At 37.4% G+C, this 20,843-nt stretch overlaps 1 protein-coding gene across 5 annotated transcripts in view; it reads left to right on the top strand.

Annotated features, from left to right (window-relative positions):
• Positions 1-20,843, top strand: part of DNM3 (dynamin 3) — a gene marked incomplete at its 5' end in the record, with an annotated part of 178,048 nt that overhangs the window by 44,014 nt on the left and 113,191 nt on the right. For 4 of the 5 annotated variants that reach the window (XM_082766611.1, XM_082766608.1, XM_082766609.1 and 1 more), the window contains 3 exons: positions 2,561-2,609; positions 4,234-4,263; positions 10,777-10,890. In XM_082766611.1, the coding sequence (XP_082622737.1) occupies positions 2,561-2,609; positions 4,234-4,263; positions 10,777-10,890 (193 nt within the window). The remainder of the gene's footprint in view (positions 1-2,560; positions 2,610-4,233; positions 4,264-10,776; positions 10,891-20,843) is intronic. The other variant, XM_082766610.1, reaches the window with a different exon arrangement.

The raw sequence follows: 20,843 nt of genomic DNA, 5'->3' as shown, positions 1-20,843 counted from the left end.
CTGCTCAGGGGAGGGGTGATGTTTAAGTTCAGACAAGTTTGCTTGGGGCTTTGTCCAATCAGATCCTGAAAAGTTCCAAAAACAGAGATTTACCAGCTACTCTGTACAGCCCGTTCTGATGCCTGTCTCTCCTTGCTATGAAAAGATATTTCCTTGTGTCAAGTTGGAGCCTCCCATGTTTTATAGCCTTGGACTGTGGAGTGCCAGGTACATCTGGAGCTATTTCAGTATGTCTCTCCCCTGGAAATAAAACCTTCAGAGATGCTGTTGCTTGAGCCTGTAGTTCAGTCTGTGGTTCTCAGTGCTGCACCTTTTCCAAGGAGTTAAAATGTCCAAGTTCAGTTTCTTGGGAAGGCTTCTTCCTCTTCTGCCAGTAGACATGTGGAAATCCCCAGCCCCTGTGCAAGAGGTGTAAGCAGGTAACAAATGGCCTTCCCCTGAGGTTCACGAATAACTCTAAGTCTAAGCAAGTCTTTCCAGGGGTTGAAATTGATGGCTAGGCAAGTGTTTTTTGTTGACTTGTGATCCACTGGGAGAGAAAGCTTGATTAACTGAGAACAATTTTAAGTGTAAAACTTATTTATGAGCTAAACAGTAGAAAATACAGATTTTAGCCTGTAATCATAGTGTTGTTGTAGCAGTAATGTTAGAATTTGAAAAAGAAATAAATCTGGGTAGCATACGGGCTTCTGCAGTATCCAAACATCCCGAACTGTAGCTTCCTCAGATTCCTTAGTGTTTCCTTTGGTTTGCTGAGTCTCCTAGACAGCTGTCTCCTGTGACTGCCGTGTTTTATAAGTGTAAGTCCTGTGAATCTTGTTCATAAGAATGAGCACAAGGTATTTCAATTCACCTTGAAGCATTGCGGGGCCTAAGGCAGGTACAGTACTTCAGAAAGATTTAAGAAAGCCAATGTTTAGAACAGCTTTGTGTACTTATGATTTGATTTTATTTCTTTTGGGTGAAATCTTAAGAATATTAATATTTGTCACATTTAGCAGAATGAGTGGTAAAATGTTGGGATTGGGTTTGTTTCCAGTTGGTGTAACTCAAACACAGCTACGTGATTCAATCTACGTGAAGGGTAATTTGTATTTAGAACAGTAAATAAAGAACCAGTTGCTGGGCTATTGCTAAAAGATGTGGGTTTTTTTTAGTATGATGTTAGTTGTCTATTTAATTAGCCTCCCTAAGGCAGTGAAGTGGGGGGAGAATAAAAAGAACACCCAAAGAATGGCAATTAGGTTTTGTAAAGCCGTATTATATGTGCTTCTCAAACAACAGATGAGAATTGGTGAGGGATTAGTGCTGTATTTTCTGTATGCAGGTTATTTAATCGTAATTTATGGACCCAAATTGATGCAATTCAGATGATGTACCGGAGACGTGCGCTGTCATTTGGTCAGAAGTATCTGGGTGATTGAGAGCTAAGCCCAGTAAATAGGCACATGGAATAAACATGGTTGCGGATCTTCTCCCTGACAACATGTAGACTGCCAGTTTGATAGATTATGGCCCTAAAGGCACGATCAGAGTTGGGACAGAGATGAGTTTGGTGCCCCAGCAATTCTTTGGATCAGCAGCTGTGTACAAAGTAGTTTCAGCCTTGGGCCTGTAGGCTGTGATCCAAGCACATCTTTCTTTCTTACTCTTTCAGAGGAGTGTTTGTAGATGATCTAATACGTATGCTCTTTCGTCAGTTAATTAATGCCTGCTGAAATGGTATAATCTAATCCAAAGAAAACTTGCTGTCACCGGTTGCTGCTCTGGTAGTTGTGTAGCAAAGCCTGCTGCTTGAACACTTTTTCCCTCTTTCCAGCGATATTGTAATTGTATAGCCTAATACTTAGAAGCCGCATAACACAGAGCTTTTTAGAATTAATGGCAACTTGTGTGTTTGAGACAGGAGTGTGTTTTGTTTCAGGAGTTGACATTACCAGAGTTCAAGCATTGAGGAAAATATTTTTAAAATGTTTTAATTTTGAACGTGCTCTGCTCTTACAAGGTTCCAGCTTTTTGAACCAACTTTATGACAGCTTCATCCATTGGCTATATTTACACCCTCACAGTGCATATAAATATTAGAATAATATTCAAAACAAACTGTCATGACAAGGCTATTAAGAAGCTTCCAGCAGGGGAGGATTTTGTTGTACTGCTCTAAATAACAGAAATGTCTCACTTTTCACCTCTTTTCTAATATTTATAGAGGCTAATGTTTCCAAAGTTACCCCCCATGAGCCATAATTTCCCTGTGCTTTTAGTAACCTTTACCGATGTAAGTAGGATGTTGTTGCAAAAGGAGATGATTAGTAGGAGCTGTCAGGTGTGCGTATCTCTTCTGTGCTAAGCAGGCAAATGTCCATGTAAGAGTAAGTACGTTAAGTAAGAAAAGTAGTTGTAAAATGCACCTATATGCAATGATTTTATTGTGTATCTTTGTTACACTCGCTCTCTGTGCTGGAATCATAAGGAACTATTACTACTAAAATCTGCTGCTCAGGAACTGGTTTAGTTTTTGAGTTTCTTCAGTATAACTTTTTTCCTCTGCTTTCCTTAGTGCCCAACAAAGAAGCAGTCAGGTTAACAAAAGTGCAGTGGGAAATCAGGTAGGCACCTTAACAGAGAATGGATAATGGCATGTGCAAGTTAATCCCAGCTGTCTGGTTTTCTTGGCTGCGTTTATTTTTTGTACATCCATAATTTATCTTTTCTGCTTGAAACATATATAAAATGCATCATCATCTCCTTTTTACTGAAGTTTTCAGAGCCACCTGACTTTCATTGTTATCATCATTTATTGTTTAAAAACTCACTACTGTTTGCACTGCTGTTTGGTGCCTCCCCTCCCATGCCATTTAACACATCAAATCTTTCATGTTACACACAAATGTATTTTTTCATTAACTGCGAACTTGTGAATTTCAGAATCCAAACCACTGGTGAGTACTTGCTTGTGTGTGCTTTGTCATACAGTTATTTTTACTAGTTCTCACATGTTCACAGCTTAGTAGCAACGAAGGGGCAATTCAGCACGCAAAAGCATTTTTGCTTTTACGTCTTTTGAAAGCTTTCAGTTGGCCCCACGAAGATGTTGACTGTGTACCATTGTCCTCTCTCAAAGGAAACAAAAAATAACTGATTGTTGGTCTGAAATTAATTGCCATTTTCACTGAGATTCATTAATAAAATCAGTTGGTTATTTCTTTTGATTCCATAATGATATGGGATTGATTCTGCAAGGTGCTAAGTGCTCCTGAGCCTTGCTTCATTCTTTGCTTTTGTGCAGGCCAGGGGTGCTTGGTACTTCAAAGGATCAATCCTTTTTTTAATATGAAATTAAAAAAAATAAATGAAAATGCTACAGCTTTGAGGATTTCTGCTCAATTTGAGGGTTTTGCAAAGTCTTAAACTGGAAAAAAATATTATGGAAATAGCACGCATTTTAAAGGGATATAAAAAAAAAAATAGTGGGGAAAAAAAACTTTTTTATAATGAGTTACCCACATTGAATGTCTTCCTGATGATTTCGTGAGTAATGTGAAAAGTTAAGGTTTTCAAATATGAGCATTAAGTGTTAAGCTTGTGATTTCAGAAAATCTCCTACTGTGCTGTTTTAGATCAGAGTTCTAGCACTTTTTGAAAACTCAATCATGTTTTTGGGCTTGGAAACCCAACCTATTCCTCCCACCCAGAAATTGCTAGTTATTTTTTAAGATGTTAGTCACAGTAATCTCATTAACTTGAATATGATGATCCCCCAGAGTCTGGCGAGCATGAGTGGCATTTTTGATGTAATACATGGTTTGGGCTAAAACGAAAAAAAGTTGAAAGGTCTAAACACTGAAATGGCTTCAAAGACTTGTCTCTCCCATCTGAGGAGAGACTTCCTTCTTATCTAGCTGTGCCGGAACATGTGTCAAACACAACAACTGTCATCACTTCGGAGTGTCCCTTAAAAGGAAAATCGACCAGTTATCTGACTCTTCAAAAATACACATATAAAATGAATGGTTTTTTAATTAAGTGAATGTTTCTTCTCTAAAGAAGTGGAGAAGCAGCTTGGAGTTTTAAATTATATGTTGCAACTCGATTACTTATTGATATAAGGGCTTTGCTGAACCTTTTATTTAAGGATAATAAACAGATGTTTGTAAGTTAATTGTTTGGAGTTGAAAAGAATGAGAAAATGTTTCTGAAATAAAACTTTACTTTTGCAATTTGCTATTTCAGGGAACCAATCTACCGCCTTCAAGGCAAATTGTACGAGCTAAGTTCTGTAAGCTTTATTGTTGCTTTTTCATTTAGCTTCTCAGAGGGCAAAGTTTGTCTTTAACTCATTGGTTTGTTTAATACTTGCTACTAAACTACTTAATGTGAAGCTGTTTTGTTTGTAACCCTTCCTCAACAAAGTATAATTGCAGTTCATCACTTAACTGCTACTAACCTGCTGTTACAACTATGAACAAATATAACTTAAAATGTTATAGAAAACTTTGGATAAAATTAATATGTTTATAACTGACCAAGTTTCTCAAACTAAAACGACTAATTGGTGTTTATTATATAACTGGAAAGCAGTATTTATCTGATGTAAGTGCCTTTGTTTATAGTAAACATTTTTTTGGAAAGGTGGGCAAATTACAGTTTTTGGTAACCAAAATGAAACTTCAGCTTTTGCTTAAATGAACATGTTTATGGGTACAGGTACTGTTCTTGGTGTTTTGTTTATACAAGGGAATTGCCTCTGATAGAAAAAGTAGTGAATTTATTAATAAACTTAGAAATACCTGAAGTCTTTTTAGCATTCTTCTCATAGCACAAGGAGGATCAATATATCATGGACAGACTCCTTTCTAACCCTTCCAGCTCATGAGTAAATAAATGTGAATGCATTTAATATTACTAATTAGAATTAATTGTCTAAACAGCAGTTAATTTTGTAACAGATTACTCCTGGTTCAGTGATGGTTAGGTGTAAGAAGTAAATCTTTATTTTGTGCATTATTTGTTAATATCTTTGCTGAAAACGTATCCATTTTTCCATTTTTTTGCCATATTATCAAATTATATTAGTTAACATTTCAAACAGACCTGAACCAAACTTAGGTTCAGTAAAGGAAAAAGGATTAGGCAGCACTGATTCTAACAGCAGCTGAATTAAATCTCGAGATCCTTGTTTTCCCAAAATTATGAGGTGCTCGTTTGCAATCACATTAATTTTCATTTTGTGATTTGCTTTGAACTGGAATGGTGCAGATAACTATTACCTGTTTGTGTGTATCTCAGAAATAAGGTGAGCTCGTTGTATTTTTGGAAGAAGCGTGATGCCAATTCCTCTTAACATGTTTTTGCTCCTTTTTCCCCTACTACTAATTTATCCTCTCATGCTCAATCTTTGGCCTCTCTTTGTCTTTCCTTTGCTACCGCCTGAGGTTTTGACCTGACTCCACAAAGTTTCTTTTTAAGCCACAGGTTAGTCTGTCTTCTAATTTGCTTGAAATAATCAATGTAATACTTGGTTTTATGCAGCACACTAGCAAGATCTGGATCCTGAAGGCTGACCTACTCCTAACTGTTGTATTATGTATGTTGAGATTAGGTTTTGTTTAAAACTCCCGTTCTTGATAAACCTTTGAAAACAAAGGTGTCACGATCCATGTGCCCAGTCAATACCACAATTTGCAAGAATGCAGATTACTCCAATTATAGAGGTTTATGTGTCATTTATATAAAACTCTGTTTTGTGTTTCTAATTCTGTGGTAAAATCTACTGCTGTGCTTGAAGTAGCCCCTGCAATTGGAGAAGGTGCTTATTCTGAACTATGAGTTTAATGTCACTGTCCAAGCGATTTGATTTGGAGATTTGGGTACGAAGGTTTTGTCTCCATTACAACGTTGCATCCACAATCTGATTAATTTCCTCTGAACACAGGTAGGGTTCAGACCCCATCAGTTGGCCTCAGCTATTGTGCTAATAAGTAACTTTTTCTCTAGCAGCACCTTTTTTTTTCTTTTTTAATTAATCCTGCTTCATTAACATAGTTTGCTGCTTCCTGTCTTCAGATACACTTAAATCAGTTTACCTTGCATGACTAAGGAACAAAAGAGTTTTCAGAATCTTTTAGAGCAAGTAGGTGGAAGTGGAAATTTGTGCCACACTTAGTGAGGGTGTCAAAAAAACATTACAAGGCTGTTCTGTTAAGAAATGCCAATGTTTCTGTAAAAGATTCTAAAGGCGGTGCCTGTGGATGACAACATGATGCTAACTTTGAAATATCCTAGCATGAGAAATGCTGCTGTTGAATTTTCATATATTCAGGACTAGAAAAATATTGCTGTTCTAAATGACCTTTACTGATACTTATTTTTTAGGTTATCATTCCTTGATGATTGACTTCATCACCTCAGTCTTTATTTAACTACATTTGCAAGCAAATTTCATTTTTTCACTGCTGAGTGTTTTGCTTTGGTAAAGACTTAATTTTACGTTAAAGTAGAGGTGTGGACTTGACCACTGCCATTATCTTGAAGTTATGTGATGTATCTTCCAGGGAAGCAATGTCACTTCAAGATCTGTTTTGATGCTGAACACAGACAAGATGCATAATCTGATCCATTTATATTCTGTTATTTAGCAAATTACGGTGAAATGCTGTATTAGGCTTCTCCTCTAATCTGTTGTTCCTTTTTATTCTCTCGTGTTGTGTGTTCACATGTATTTCAATGGGGTTACATAACGTAACTTCAATGGAGATTTACGTTAATTCAACAAAATGCTATGTGCTGTGTGGTTGCTGAAGTAGCCAGTCTCATAATTTTTACACTTGTATTTCTCTCTGCTCAGCCAATTTTGCTTGTCTTTCCTTAAATCATCGTTCAAATACTTCTTCGAAAGAAGTGGAATGCTTACTGAGTCTCTAATGTATTTCTTTCACAAATATCTTCTTTGGTTTAATGGCATTAGTAAGTCATACAGCAATACATAAAATGTACTTATATCAAATCCTGCTTTCCTGTTTATCCATGAAATAGTGGAGAATAAGAACAACAGATTTCAGTTTTGTGCAGCGGAACTATCAGAAAATGACTTCCTTCTGGCTTGTTCATGTGCTTTTGTACCCTCGAAGTTTCATTTTTCAGACACCCAGATTAGATATCAGGACCCTGAAGGAAGGAACTGTGTCATCTCTTGTTCATCCTGTGCATGGAGTCCAACTACCGGTCAGAATATTGTCTTCACTAGCTTCTGGCAATACTCACATTTTTCACCTTCCTGAGGTACATAAATCGTGTCACTAATATCCGGTTTGTGCAGAGTGACACTTAGAAATATGATAGAAGATACTGAAATGGATGTCTTAAATCCAAACCAACCAGAAAATGAACTAGTGAAAACAATAATGAAAAATGCCACCTTCTGAGTACTGTACGACATATCTAACAGGATAGTTTAAAAACAAACAAACAAAAAAAACATAATCAGAGGATTTTACTTCAAAAAAGCTCTTAAAAAATCCTTGTTGCTGTCTGTCTATGGAAGGACATTTATTTCTTAAACACATCTTGGGTTATCTTTTGAGAAATTGGATGAAGGTGCTATTCAGTTCTTCTGGAAAGTAAAGCTGTTGCTTAAGGTCACTATGTTTTGCATTTACACCATGATCTGAAATTTTGTTATCCCTTGACCCCAACACTGGTACTGACTATTTTTAAAGTGTAGCTGTTTGTTGTTGGGGAAAAAAAAAACTGCTTGGGAAATGTGAACAATTCAGTAAAAAGAACTTGAAGTCTCACTGCTACTCTTTGGACATTATGGGACACCAAGATTGCCTTCTCTCCCATGGTGTTGCCTGGAACTGCTTCCAAGTATTGTGTATGATTATGATTTGTTGTAGTGTTCAGGATATCTTAGAGCAGGCAGTGCCCTATTTTTCCAGAGAGGTATATAGATAAGCAGTTCTAGCAATTTACACATGAAAAAATGTCCCCAAGATACTGCTCTATACTGCTCGTCATGCTGTGCTGTGGGGGAATGACAGCTGGATCTAATCCTCAACACGCAGGATTTTTGAGGAAATAACTGGCAAATTCCTTCTTTACAAGACAGTGACCAATGTTTGTATCAGCAAGTCAGCTTGTTTCTGTCCACACCCAGTGATGGTTAGGCATCCATGGGGAGATGTGTTGGACTGGAGCAGGAAGGTCTTCTGGAGTTATCGAGGTAGTCCCTACTTTAGAAAGGCAGTACAAAAAGCTTCATTACTTCTTAAATGGCTTATATAGCTTAGATTTCAAAACTTTAGCTTAGCCTGTGCTGATTCCTCTAATGCAAATGTTCTTCTCTTTAAATGGAGGAAAAATTGACTTTGTTAATTGTTCTGCAAAGCCTGTCTTAATGATGAGGGAAAGTCTTCACTGGCATATGCGGAGTACTACTCATCCCTTTGAAGCATTCATTACTTGTAAGGGTCTTGAGCCTGCTACTTAGGTGTTTCTCACTAGTTTGCTTCTGGAAACCACCTCTTCATCCCCACTGTGGCACCTGTCTTAAAGTCATTTACCTTTTTTGTGTCCAAACCAGGCAGCCAAGGCCAGCACAATACTGAAAAGTGTGTTTCTTGTATGCCGTATGCTCTTTATTGGAAGCAACACAGCCTCTTAAATTGCAGGCAGTGTAGTTCAACAGTGTCCTCTGTTATCTCATCTTATTTGAGTTTCTTTGCCACATGGGGATAAGCACCACCTTTGTGCATTTGCTGTGAAGTTGTAAAGTATTTATTCTGCTGCACAAATACAGCTCACCTTGTTGTGAGCCTAAGTTCAGGTTGTTGGAGAACCTTAATCTCCTGGATTTTTCCTAAAATTTCTTCCACGGGGCTGCATTAGTGTAGTTCAGCTCAGAAAAAAAGCGTAATTGGTTTGGTTCTACAGCTTAGTCTGTATACTGAAGTGTACTGCAGGCCAGTACACTCATTTGGTAAATACGCCTGCTACGTGTTTCCTGCTAAAATTTTGCTTCAATAAACAGCATAAAACGAGGATTTGATGTGTAATCCAAATCATATCAGTATGTTTCCTTTAACTTGCACTCCGACAAGCTTTCCATGTCTGTTTGTACACAGTAATGCTGCCTCTCCACTTAGTGTTTTTTAAATGAACATGAATATTAAAAGCAATGACAAACTTCTGCAGAAACCTTTGCGGTATTGGCTCCTCCATCCAGTCTGCTCAGGCCATGCCCTTGAGTCTCTCTCTACAGCAGTCACGTCCAGTTCTCTCATGGCTTACTGAGTCTTCAGAACCAAATCAGTTCTTAGTGATTAGCCCTCAGGCTGTTTCTGGATCTTCAGTGGTTTCCTTACTTATGTTATGGCCTCATTAGTAGTGAATGGACGAACCACTATCATCTTGAAATAAAAGTGGTGCTCTTCGATTATGTGCAGCAGAAATATTTTTGCCAGTCACGTGCAACTTCTAATCTCTTTCTTACTTGGGTTAGTTGTCAACAGCCCAGTCCCTTGCCATGTGCAAACCCAAAACTGATTAAAATGAATGGTGAATGAAAGGGAATTCTGATTCTGAAACTTCTGTGAATGACAAGGAATAGGTCATGGATGTTGAATGGTTTTCTTTGGCTCTCTGTTGAAAATGAACTTATTAGTCTTGTCAAGTCCTATGGGACAAATGGCGCAGCCTTAAATTTCCTGAAAAGCGTGGGGAAGCATGTTTGATCACACATGTGGGACTTTGAGGGAGCTCTTGAGGGCTTCTTTGAGCATTTCTTCTTTCCATCTCAATGCTTCATAGGCAAGTAAAGGGTTTTCTGTGGGGAGAAACAGAACAGTCTGTGGTTGCCTGTCTCTGTGAGATTAGGTGTGTTCCATTTTCTCGTTCAAAGTACAATAGGAAGGAACGTTTGTTTTTTTTCATGTATGTATTGGAAAACAATAAGTGTTCCAATAAAATTAGAAGTTTCCTTCTGTATGATCCATAAACCAGTCCTCGTGACTAGTCTCTCTTCCGCTTCATCTCTGGAGTTCTCATTCCTCTGAAGTTTTCTGTTGTCCCTCTTTCTCTGCACAATGTGTGCTCCTGGCCTTAGTATTTACAGGTATGCTTTCCTCTCTGTTCTTTCATCTTTGAGTGTTACTTATTTTCTCCAAGCTCTGCTTTTCCCATCTTTCCCTCAATTTTATTGCCGTCATAGGTTTTTTCTCTTCTATTTTTCTGTTCTACCTTACAAGAAGGAAATAGTTCTCATATACCTCTCCTTGCCACTTCCTATCTTAATTTAAAGGGGATTCAGCTGTGGAAGACCTCTCTGCTTCTGCAAATCCCCATTGTGTGCAAGAAGCTTCTTGCTTCCCCAGAAAGTAGGTGCTGTTCCCAGCTTCCAAGTTCAGAAATGACCTTAATACTTACACTAGTTTAGTATGAATACCATATGTAAATTGTATGGATTTTACTTGTGTTATTATGCAGCAAATAAATATCTTTAAGTTTACATTATCCTTAGTTCATTCATTCTTGTTGTCACTGCAAGGCAGTAGGTTAGGTTTCTGTCTTTCTCCAGCCTTTTGACTGAAAATGTTATTTTTTTCCTGAATGACAGGAACCTGAAAAAAAAAATGTTTTGAATTTGCTGGACTGAAAAAAAAAGTACCCATTCTTGTTTTATTTAGCAAGTATTTTTTTTTAAATAATGAATGCTGCAGGTGAATTACATTGAATGAATAAAGAACTTAACTTGTGCCTGACTGCACCTCTGCACAGGTCATCCGGAAAGGCTGGCTGACCATCAACAATATCGGCATCATGAAAGGAGGATCCAAGGAATATTGGTTCGTCCTAACTGCAGAAAGCCTGTCCTGGTATAAAGATGATGAGGTAAGGAATGAATGACTTCTGTTGTCTATTGCAAAAAAACAATATTTACTCATTCTTCTGGTAACAGTTTAAAACATTAAATCAGCTTGCACTGACCTGAAAGAATGGTTTAAGGTTTTACCTGTGTCCATTAAACTTTCAATTTTTGATTCACAGAGAATACTTACTAAGACTTCTGTCAAAATGTTGGTAACAAATACGGGGTGTTGTGTGGAGTGGTTTTTTTTCAGTTTGTGTTTTTTGTGTTTTTGGGGAGGTGTAGTGCCAATGCACAATTACTCTTCAAAGTAATTCCAGCAGTTAATTTAGTGATAACAACTGTTCTTTGACCTTGTATTCTGAGAGGCTGAAAAGCCTGACTACACAGTTCTGTAGCCAACTGTTATGGCTGTTCAGATTTGCTGCTGAAAAAACAGAAAATGCGTCTTGCTGAGAAAGGTAGGTGCTAATTATTAAATCTGAGGTGAGTAATAAGATAACTGGAAAAAGATACGCCTACTCGATATGTTGTTAGGCAACTTTGGGAACCATTTTTTTTTTTTTTTTTTTTTTTTTTGCTAGTCTGTTCTGCATAGTCCTTTTTTCCAGCAATGTTAGCAGTGGTATCTTCAACCAAAACTCAAAGGTAATTCTATTGTGGTATTTATGATAAGTCAGTTACTTCAGTAGTGCTGCTGATGGTGGAAATTGTGCTGGTCAGTAAAGTTTAGGTTTTTTAATCAGTAGTCATTTGGGCATTTTAAGTAGATTATAAGATTGATGGATAAATTAGGTTAACATTGAAGATCTAGCCTCTGGATCTTTCCCTTTGCCCCTTTATTTAAAGCTTACAGGGATTCAAATGTATTTACTGTAACGGGAAAACAATTACATGCCAGTCAGAGGAGAGGAGCCAAGTGCTAGGTCAAGAGAAGTTTTATTCTTAGATTATTGAAATACAACTTGAAGTATTTTACTGTAGCATCATAAAAATAAATTAAAAAGAAATGCCAAGGTGCCCTTATGAATTTGAAAATTCTGAAGCTGTCATTTTTTTTCTGATTCACCTTGAATCTATTAGAATGTGGTGTCTTAGGCTAGGTACAGGTAACTATAGGTAAGTGATGTGGTGAAAGCAGCACCCTTTCCTATGTTCAATCTCAAGTGCTTGGAGATGCAGCTAAAATGTGCTGTGGCAACTTCAGAGTTAGTTTTGGTGGTTGTTTTTGTTGTTGTTGTTTTGTTTTTTTTTGTCTGATCTTTGTTTAGTGGAAAAAGGAAAAATTCTTCAAAATATTTATGGAATGCCCTCCCCTACACAACATAAAAATAACTGGTTTGTTTTCATGGTCTGCTAGAGAGAGTCACCTGGAAATCTTGGAATAGTACACAGAGGGAATTGGCTGCTGTATGATTTCCATATGCTCATTTACAAAAACAACAACAATAATAAAAAACACAGATTTTTTTAATTGCTAAACATTTGTGTTTGAGACTCATGCAAATATCTGTAGTTCATTCAGGCTGATATAGGAGATCACTCAGGAATTTCTATCACTCAGGAATTTCTTTCAGTAGTAAGAAGATAATAGTGTAGTATTCTTTGTTTTGCTGGTGGAAGAGGTACCTTTTTAGGTACAGATTTATAATTTGATTATAATTTGGTTAGTCTGAACTAGGAATAAGTTATACTGTTTTGTTTATTTTATTGCTTCAGGACCTTTCCCAGTAGGACTTAAAATTTAACCAGGTGTGTCTTAGATGCTCTCTGAAGATGGTAAAAGCCACAGCTTGACCATGAGGTTAATCGACAGACCAGTGACTTGTTTCAGAAACAAAACTACTGGCTTCTGAAAATAAAGCAGCAAACATTCGGTCTCCTGGCTGGATTCCAGTTTGTACAATTGCATTTGGTGTCCTTAAAATGTTCTCCTCACTTTCAGCTTGGTTTGGTAGTTGTCACATCCTGTTCTTGGATCGTTATTGAGAAGGCTGCATGCTCTTATATCTCCACCCTGGTAAGATATGGAGTCTTCAGCGATGTGTGAAGTGATACCCATGTTTACGTGTCTGGACTGTGCCCGACTCTGTACGGGTGCGCGCGCTGCGAGGTCGCAGGGAGTTCAGGTCCCTTGTGCCTCCCGCACGGGGACCAGTCGCTGCTGCCGTCCTTACAGGGGAGCAGGAGCCTCTCCTTGCGGCTGGGGAGGATGCAGCAAGTCTGGTTTCACCTCTGTTCTCCTAAACAGTTGGCCAGCCACAGAGATGAGTTCATTCCCCCTGCGCTTCTACCCCTGAGTAAGGAATGCTGCAGCTTCTTGTGCACCAGAGAGCTCTGACAATGTTCTGTACAAAGCCGCAGCGCTTGCTGGGACCTCTAGGGCTGTGTACCCCCTCTGGTGTAAGCTGAGCCTGCTTTGTATAGTCTGGAATTTACTCTGAGATGAAAATCACTCTGAATGCGAGTAGTTGCTTGCTGGTGCCATTAGGAGGATGTAAATTATTTCCCTTATTTGTGAGTTGTGGCTTCTGTAGGGAAGAATGCAGTGGAATGCATTTTGAGGCAGAAGATTTCAAAACTTGTTGTATGATATCAGCATAAAAAAAAAAGGAACCAATTGTTTCTTTTGTTCCTTATTGACATGGTCTTGTTGCTGCTCAAACATACAACGGGATTTTAATGCTCGATGAGATGGGAATCAGTGCCTAAGAATGCATTTTAGTTTTGTAGTTGTGGATCAGTGTGGGTAAATCAGTTGTAGTATTAGTTATATGAATAGTAATCTGAATTAGTTTCTGATCCTGCATACAGTTGCTTGTGTTCACAAATTTGTTGCGTGACCGTGACTTTGTGCTTTTCCACTCGCTTAAAATGAAGCGTGGAAAATGTTGTGTGCTGCTTTGGGACTTGTAAATAAGTGCAACGTTAGGACCTTCATTCATGTCGCAAATACAGTTTGCTTTAGTAGAGTATCCCATGTACTAGCTGAAGAGTTATGAGGCATATCTACCAAAAAAATAATAATTCTGAACGCCTTAGCTCTCAGTTGTTACTGCTTTTGGTAGCACAAAAAGCTGTACGTTTTTGTGCTCGAGCTTGTTTGGGAGTCAACCTGCAAATGTGAAGTTTCTGAATTAGCCGCTTCTACGTTAACGTGGACTTCGGGGACGTGGAAAGCCATTGTAGCCTGAGAATCAGCGAGCTCCTGATCGTAAACAGAAGGATAGCATTTGTAAAGCAATGTAGCATTTTTACAGGGCATGGTCTGAGAATTTAATTCATTCTTTCTTCCAAAGCATCCAGAGATTTCAGTGGCGTTATTGATGCACAAAGGATGCCAAGCTGGGCTCTAGGATAAGCACTTTTCAAAGTGAGAAATTTTTGTTTTTTGGAAAAATATTTTTTTCTTATTTCCCAATCCAATATTTCCTTTTTGCTTCAATAGTAAAGGGCAGTATCGAGTTAGAGATGCAGTTCAGATTGTAATTTCACAGCATATTCCCAATTCTGCGTGGTTTGGGAGGGAGGCGTGAAAATAAGTAAGGAGGTAACAGAGCGAAAAGGGGAGAAGTTTCTCTAGGCTCTACCATCGTGCTTGTTTCTAGGATTAACTTGCCACACAGTAAGCTGCGCTCGGCTGCGATGGCTAACAGGGATGTTAGTGATTTTTATACCGCTGGGAGCTAACAACGCCAGTCGCTCAAGTTTTGGGGCTGAGAAGGGTAAGGGTGTTTTGTCCTCCCATTTACAACGGTGCCGCAAAGCTGCGTACAAATAAAACTTCTCGTTAGTGAGTTAATCAGAACGACTAGGAAAAGAGTACTATAGGAAGCACAGTAAAAATTTCAGCAGTGGGTTTTATTGTCTTTTATAGGCACTGTTGCTTTGTCTCTAGGTGGGTCGCAGTACGCGGCTTGGTCACTGACCGACCGGCTGAGATCCAGAGCGGGCTCTTGGCTGTAGCTCGTGGTGAAGATGCTCTGGGGTGTGAGAGCTGTTTCCCACTGGCCGGCTGTCATTCAGGCTGGGTTGTCATGTGACTGCCTGTCTGTGCCTGCTGTACAGGTGAGAGGATGTTCTGCACAGCAAGTGTAGACAGGCAGACACATGACAACTCCGTCCAGCCAGTCCCTTGGAGCCATCACCGCTGGTGCGGATCGCTTTGAACCAGTCCGGTTTGGGGGGCTTTGGTGGGGGGAGCACACATAACAGAAGTAAACTTTAAAGCATTGGGAGCTGTAGGACAAGAACATAATTCGATTTTATTCAGAAAATAAGCGTCTCATTACATCGGTTGGCATCGTGCTGACATGTATCAGAAGCGATTTCGACAGAGCAGTCACACTGAACATTTGTGAAAACAAAAAGAATCGAAACCAAGGTTTTATTTTCTATGCAGCTTGTACAGGAGTCTGCCTGCATACTGGACTCACACACAGTAATTTAACCAGATGTTTTTACTCTTCTTGGAAGCACAGAAATACTGAAGTTCAAGATAAAGGATATGTTTATACAGTACATATTTTCTAGGAGCAGATAAGTACAATAATCTTGCATGTTAAAAATAAATAAAAATCTTTCTGTATAAATGGAGACAAAATTTTGCACATTAACCCAGTTAAGGGGCATGTGCTGGAAAGAAAACCGGTCCCATTTTATATCAATTTTGCTAAAATGGGAGAGCTATACACTTATCACGATATATTCCTTTAGCATTTTGTTTTGCATATTATTTCAATCTAGCTTTCTCTCAAAATCCATGCTTTGTAAGGAAACATTTGTAGACGTTCAATAAGTTTTTCAGTTAAATATTAGAAAAACAATGCATGCAAATAGTATCATTTTACATCACAAGACGTGGTATTTTGCTAAACTTTGCTCTGTACAGAATACACACAATGAATGCAATCCAGTTCTGCAATGATGTTTACACGATCATTAGGCTGTTTCAAAAGGTATAAGCACGTTGGAAGCATAAAAGGGGTGGATAGGAACCAGTTGTATTGCTTTTTTCTACATATTAAGTGATTGTTTTATAATGGTGTTCTTAAATATCCTTTGCTCACTAGTGCCACCATAGGTAAACAACAAACTTGTGCTTTCAAATCCTTCTCAAGCATATCCTTTACGGAATAGTAGCAAAATGCTTTTTAACTTCTAGCCTAAGAGCTGGTTATAAAAAAGATGAATTTACCAAAGGGCTGATGGTGTGGATAGTGCTGAGGTTTAAATTAGTCCAGTAATAAATTAATAAGCAGTTACTTTGGTGCTCTAGCTGCAATCATTATTTTGCCCTAAAAAAAAAGACATTTTGGCTAATATACGATCTCAAGTATGCAAATTAAGGATATCAATTATGTGACTGAAATATATCAATTTTCCAAGAAACTAAGAAGATAGAAGAACGTATCTTAAAAAATTAATCAAACGCAAAACTTGGCTAGCTAATGCAGACATTATAAATTAATTCCAAGGCATAAAATATGCTTCCTTGGTTTTTTATAACATGCTTGATTAAAATTTTACTTAGAACTACAGAAATACCAGTGTCTGCTTTAAGTTGGCACATCTTCCTACCCACTTGACCATTTTAAAGAAAAAAGTGTCAAACTAGAAATACTTTTAAAGCAAAAATAAAACAGTGCTTCTTTTGTAGGTTTCATCAAATTTAATTTCTGAATTTAGTTGCTAAAGAAGTCGGTAGTTTGGGAGAAAAATTAGCTCTCAGTTTATCCATTATGGATCTTTGAAACAGCAAATAATGGTACAGTAAAAATCATTGGCAAACTATTGTATAAGAAGATTGGGAGAATGAAAATATGAGTAACTAATTAATAGGTTTTTCTATTAACTTTTATCAGGAAACTTGTGCTGGGAGTACAAGTTGTAAGTAGAAAGCTTGAGCGGTCTTTCTAATAACTGTACACAAAGCAAATTCATCAAGGAAGCAGCAAGTGGCTTTATGTTTTCAGCTGAGGCAAATTTATTTTGCCTTCAATTAATTCATTGGGTACTACTAAGGTATCTCTACCTGTTCTTCATTTAAAAGCTGATATTCCTTTAAAGTTGGTATTTTAGTTGATTTGATAAAAGGGCTAAATACTTGTTTTGTATTTCATTTATTCGTTAAGTCGGTAGAGGGCTTATGAATATTTTAGAATACTCGTAACAAATTCCAACGTAATATTTCCAGAAACCCATCTTAAGGACACGGCTTTAAATGTTGCTAGATTGGATATTAAGTTGAGAATTATATTCTCTCCAGCTGTGATCAGGACGTTTTATTTAAGGGGAAGTCGTTATTTTTAGATACTGTTTTCCAGTGCAGCATAAAATGCAGCACAGAAGTACAGTAACATTATTCAGGAAAGTTTCTTAACTCTGGTATTTCCTGTCTTTTACTAGTTTTGAGCCTGATCCTCAATATTATTTTAGTTTTTGTTAAAATGAAATGCAGTTCAGGAAGCAAAGCCTTCTGCAAATAAAAGTTAATTTATGCCATTGATAACACTTTTAAAAAAAATAAAAACAAACAAACAAACAAAACCTAAAACTAAGATTTACAATTTTATTTTCCATGTTTATTTTCCTGTTTAATGTCTTCTGATTTAGAGATAAAGATCGCATCGTTTAACAGTATTGAGGAGCTTGGAATTGTTTGCAAGAATTTCACTATTTTAGTTATAATATTTTCTACCTAGCAGTGATACTTGGGTGGTCTGCAGAAGTGTCTGTGGATGCACAGTGATGGTACAGGAAGAGGGGCAAGGAGTATGGAGAAGAGAGCAGTGTCTTTTAGTCTTCTGGAAATAGAGATGTGTTTAATTGCACTGGTAATTGTAATACAGAAGACAACATGCAACCTAATGGCAAGGCTGAAAAATGGTAAATGCCTTTTTTAAAGGAATTTTTCTTGCCTTTGGTTGCTTATTTGCTCTATATTTCTTTAAAGTTGGGTGACTTCCCCCTGCGCTGAGTCACTTATTTTAAACACTTAAGGAATATATATATTAAAAAAAAAAGTTAGAAATATTTTCTCCCTCTTCTCCATTTAATTTTGTTGATTGTTCTAAAAAATTATGCCCCTCCAAAGATGAAAGAAGGTCTGCTATATTGAAACGCTGACCTCTTTCAATGTTCATACTGGCTTTAATTTGCCTTTTTTTTTTTTTTTTTTTTTTTTTTTTTTTTTTTCATTCTGTGATAACAAGAATCATATCCTTTAACTCATATAACGGGTTTAAGCACTGGTATCCTGATTGTACAAAACTCTCTCTGTGATTTAGCATGTATTGGAACTTGCTAATATTTTTTTTCAGTCATTGCAAAAAGTAATGAAAAAGTAATTGCAAAAAGTCCTGAAAAAATTGTATGCAGCTATCTTGGCTTTATTGGCATGCATGTTTAAAACCTCTTTTATTTTATAACTATGGAAATCTCTTGCTCTAATTATGATCAGCTAGAATTTGTTTCATCTAGAACAGCACTGTTTTAAGAACCAGAGAATCACTTAATTCACTTTGAAAATGTTTTGCTTACTGAGCCGAAGTAGCTATACTTCCTTATTCATTGCTAACAATGCAGGCTTTCTTTCTCTATCTGCTGCTTTGCGCACTGCAATCCCCCCTCCCCTCCCTTTCCAAGCCCCAAGCCAAGGGGGCCTCCTAGATCTCAGCCTTACAGTCTAAAAATGTAACTTTGAAGAGTCATGGGTGTATGGGAGGGGAATCACTTCCTAAATCCAGAAAGGTCATTTAAAATAAAGATTAATGCAAATAGCAGACTAGAGATAAGAGAAACACTGGTTCCATATGTTTTCATTGTCCTTGCTTACATAGCAGAAGTTGACACAAGCTATCTTTAACGCTGCTTTCATTAAAAGCCTATTACTGACTGGATAACAATGCTTTCTTAATTTCTAGATCAAAATTAAGAAAAATCATAGAAGTGGCTATGCAAATAAGCAACAGATTAAAAAAATTTGCAAGCGTTCATTTTCCCCTTGAAAGCGTAACTGAGCAAGTTTCTCGATGCGACTTGAAAACCATTTTCCTACCTCTTAAAGAAAATCTGTCACAAAACTTTTCAGATTTGCCATGCCTAAAACAGCAATCGGGCTTAAAGATTCAGAGAGATTAATGCAAGTCTGAATCTGATTCCGTTATTTTAATTTCTTCCTGTGTCTTCAGATTTGCTATTAATAATTACATTTAACCGTCTTGTAATTTCACTTTAAAGCAGAACGAGAGCAAAACTTCCTTCTCCTGAGACTAACGGATTAAAATCCACTACTTTAATTCTAAAAGTAATCTTTGGTGAAAGAAAGGAGGAGAGAGTGGGCAACCTCGAAGTATATATACAACTTAAAAAGCTATAATACTTTTTTAGTCAAAATACATAAGCATTGATGGGAGGGTAAGGGAAATGACAGTGATAGTTCTTGCTTCCTAGGCTTTAAGACAGGCAGCATAGGTACGGTCACGCTAATTCTACGTGACCAGCTCTTCCCAATAGGACTTCTATTGATTATGGAAGGAGCTATGAAAAAGGTAATAATTATATATATATTTAAAACTTGTACAGCATCAAGGCTGTCTGAAATATAACAAGCATTCTGCAAAACTGACTGGTTATAATACTAATGGCTGCATATTTCTGCTAATTCTTTTTATAGCACTACTATTGCAAGCCTTCCTGGCAATAATGAGCACCATATAGATGGGATTTTTTTTCCGGTTGCAGTAGTTTGTTACTAGTGTTAACTTTAGGGGAGCTGACTCTGGTGTTCAGCTGGTATCAAATTGCAGCCCAGACTTTTTGTATTATTCTGTCCGTGGGGATTTCATTCAGCCTGAGGGTTTTTTTCCCCTACCAGGACAGCTGGAAATTCACCAAAGCAAACTTCTGCATTCGTTTACAAATTCCATTTCTATCAGTGGGATTCAGGACACAAAGTAACTTATCGTTATGTTAGAAGATGTTAGAATGTTAGAAGAAATATCAGCAATGCAAGCTATAGACGAGAGCAGCAGCAATCAATTGGTGCTGATCGCTTATAAGCAATGGCCAGGCAGGTATTGGGATGGAAAGCTGCTTGTTCTGTTTTATTTATTTATTGTTTTCTTTTTTCCATCACGTCCTGCGCTTTCAGAGGTAATTTTTCCTGACAATCAAATATTTTGTATCCTACACGGCAGAAGCCAAGCACGGAGTAGTCTTATATTCCCTATGGCATCCCCCAACCCAGTTTTCATTAGCACATTTAGCATAGGTTACTTGCAAAGAAGTTTCAGTTGCATTGTAAAATCAAAGTACAGTTCTCCCAGCAGCGATATATATATAATATATATTTTACAATAGTTTAAAATAATATTCATGCATTCTTTTCTATTACTTTTATTACTTTAAGAGAAAATAATTTCTTAAAATTGATCTTCAGATCATAGTTCATAACAGGAGCTATGCAGAATACATACTTCTAGCAAGCCTTTTCTGCATTAAAAAAAGGATATACTCCTTAAATATTTATACCGATTGCTACAAGTTAAAAAAAAAAAATAAATTAAATTTACCTTTTCAGTTTGTGGGGAAAAATAAGCTTTATTTTAAATTAAAAAAAAAAAAAAAGAAAGAAAAGGAAATGCCCGACTTTAACTATGCTCTTGTACACTTCTCTAAGCAGTATACCTCTAGGTAGTATACCTCGCTCATTTCTTGCATAGGTTTTAGTAAATCATCAGAGCTCCATCTTTCTTGCAGTGATGACTGGAGGAAGGGGGGGGGAGTCACCTAGGTTCGCCAGGTCATAGGCCAGGTGTTCTTCCAAAGTAGGCCTTACCAGAATGTCTTCCCCGCATTATTCTGCAGTCCTCCTTTTTCACAGTGTCCCTTAGCGTTTCTTATTCCCTAGTGTGCAAAACCTGTGAAGAAAAATACTGTATATGAGATCTGAAAGGAGCAATAACTGTCTTCT

Source organism: Aythya marila, assembly GCF_965140915.1.
Source record: "Aythya marila genome assembly, chromosome: 8".
NCBI classification, from domain to species: Eukaryota; Metazoa; Chordata; class Aves; order Anseriformes; family Anatidae; genus Aythya; species Aythya marila.
The sequence above is the reverse complement of the archived record's forward strand: the minus strand, read 5'-3'. Positions and strand labels throughout refer to the sequence as shown.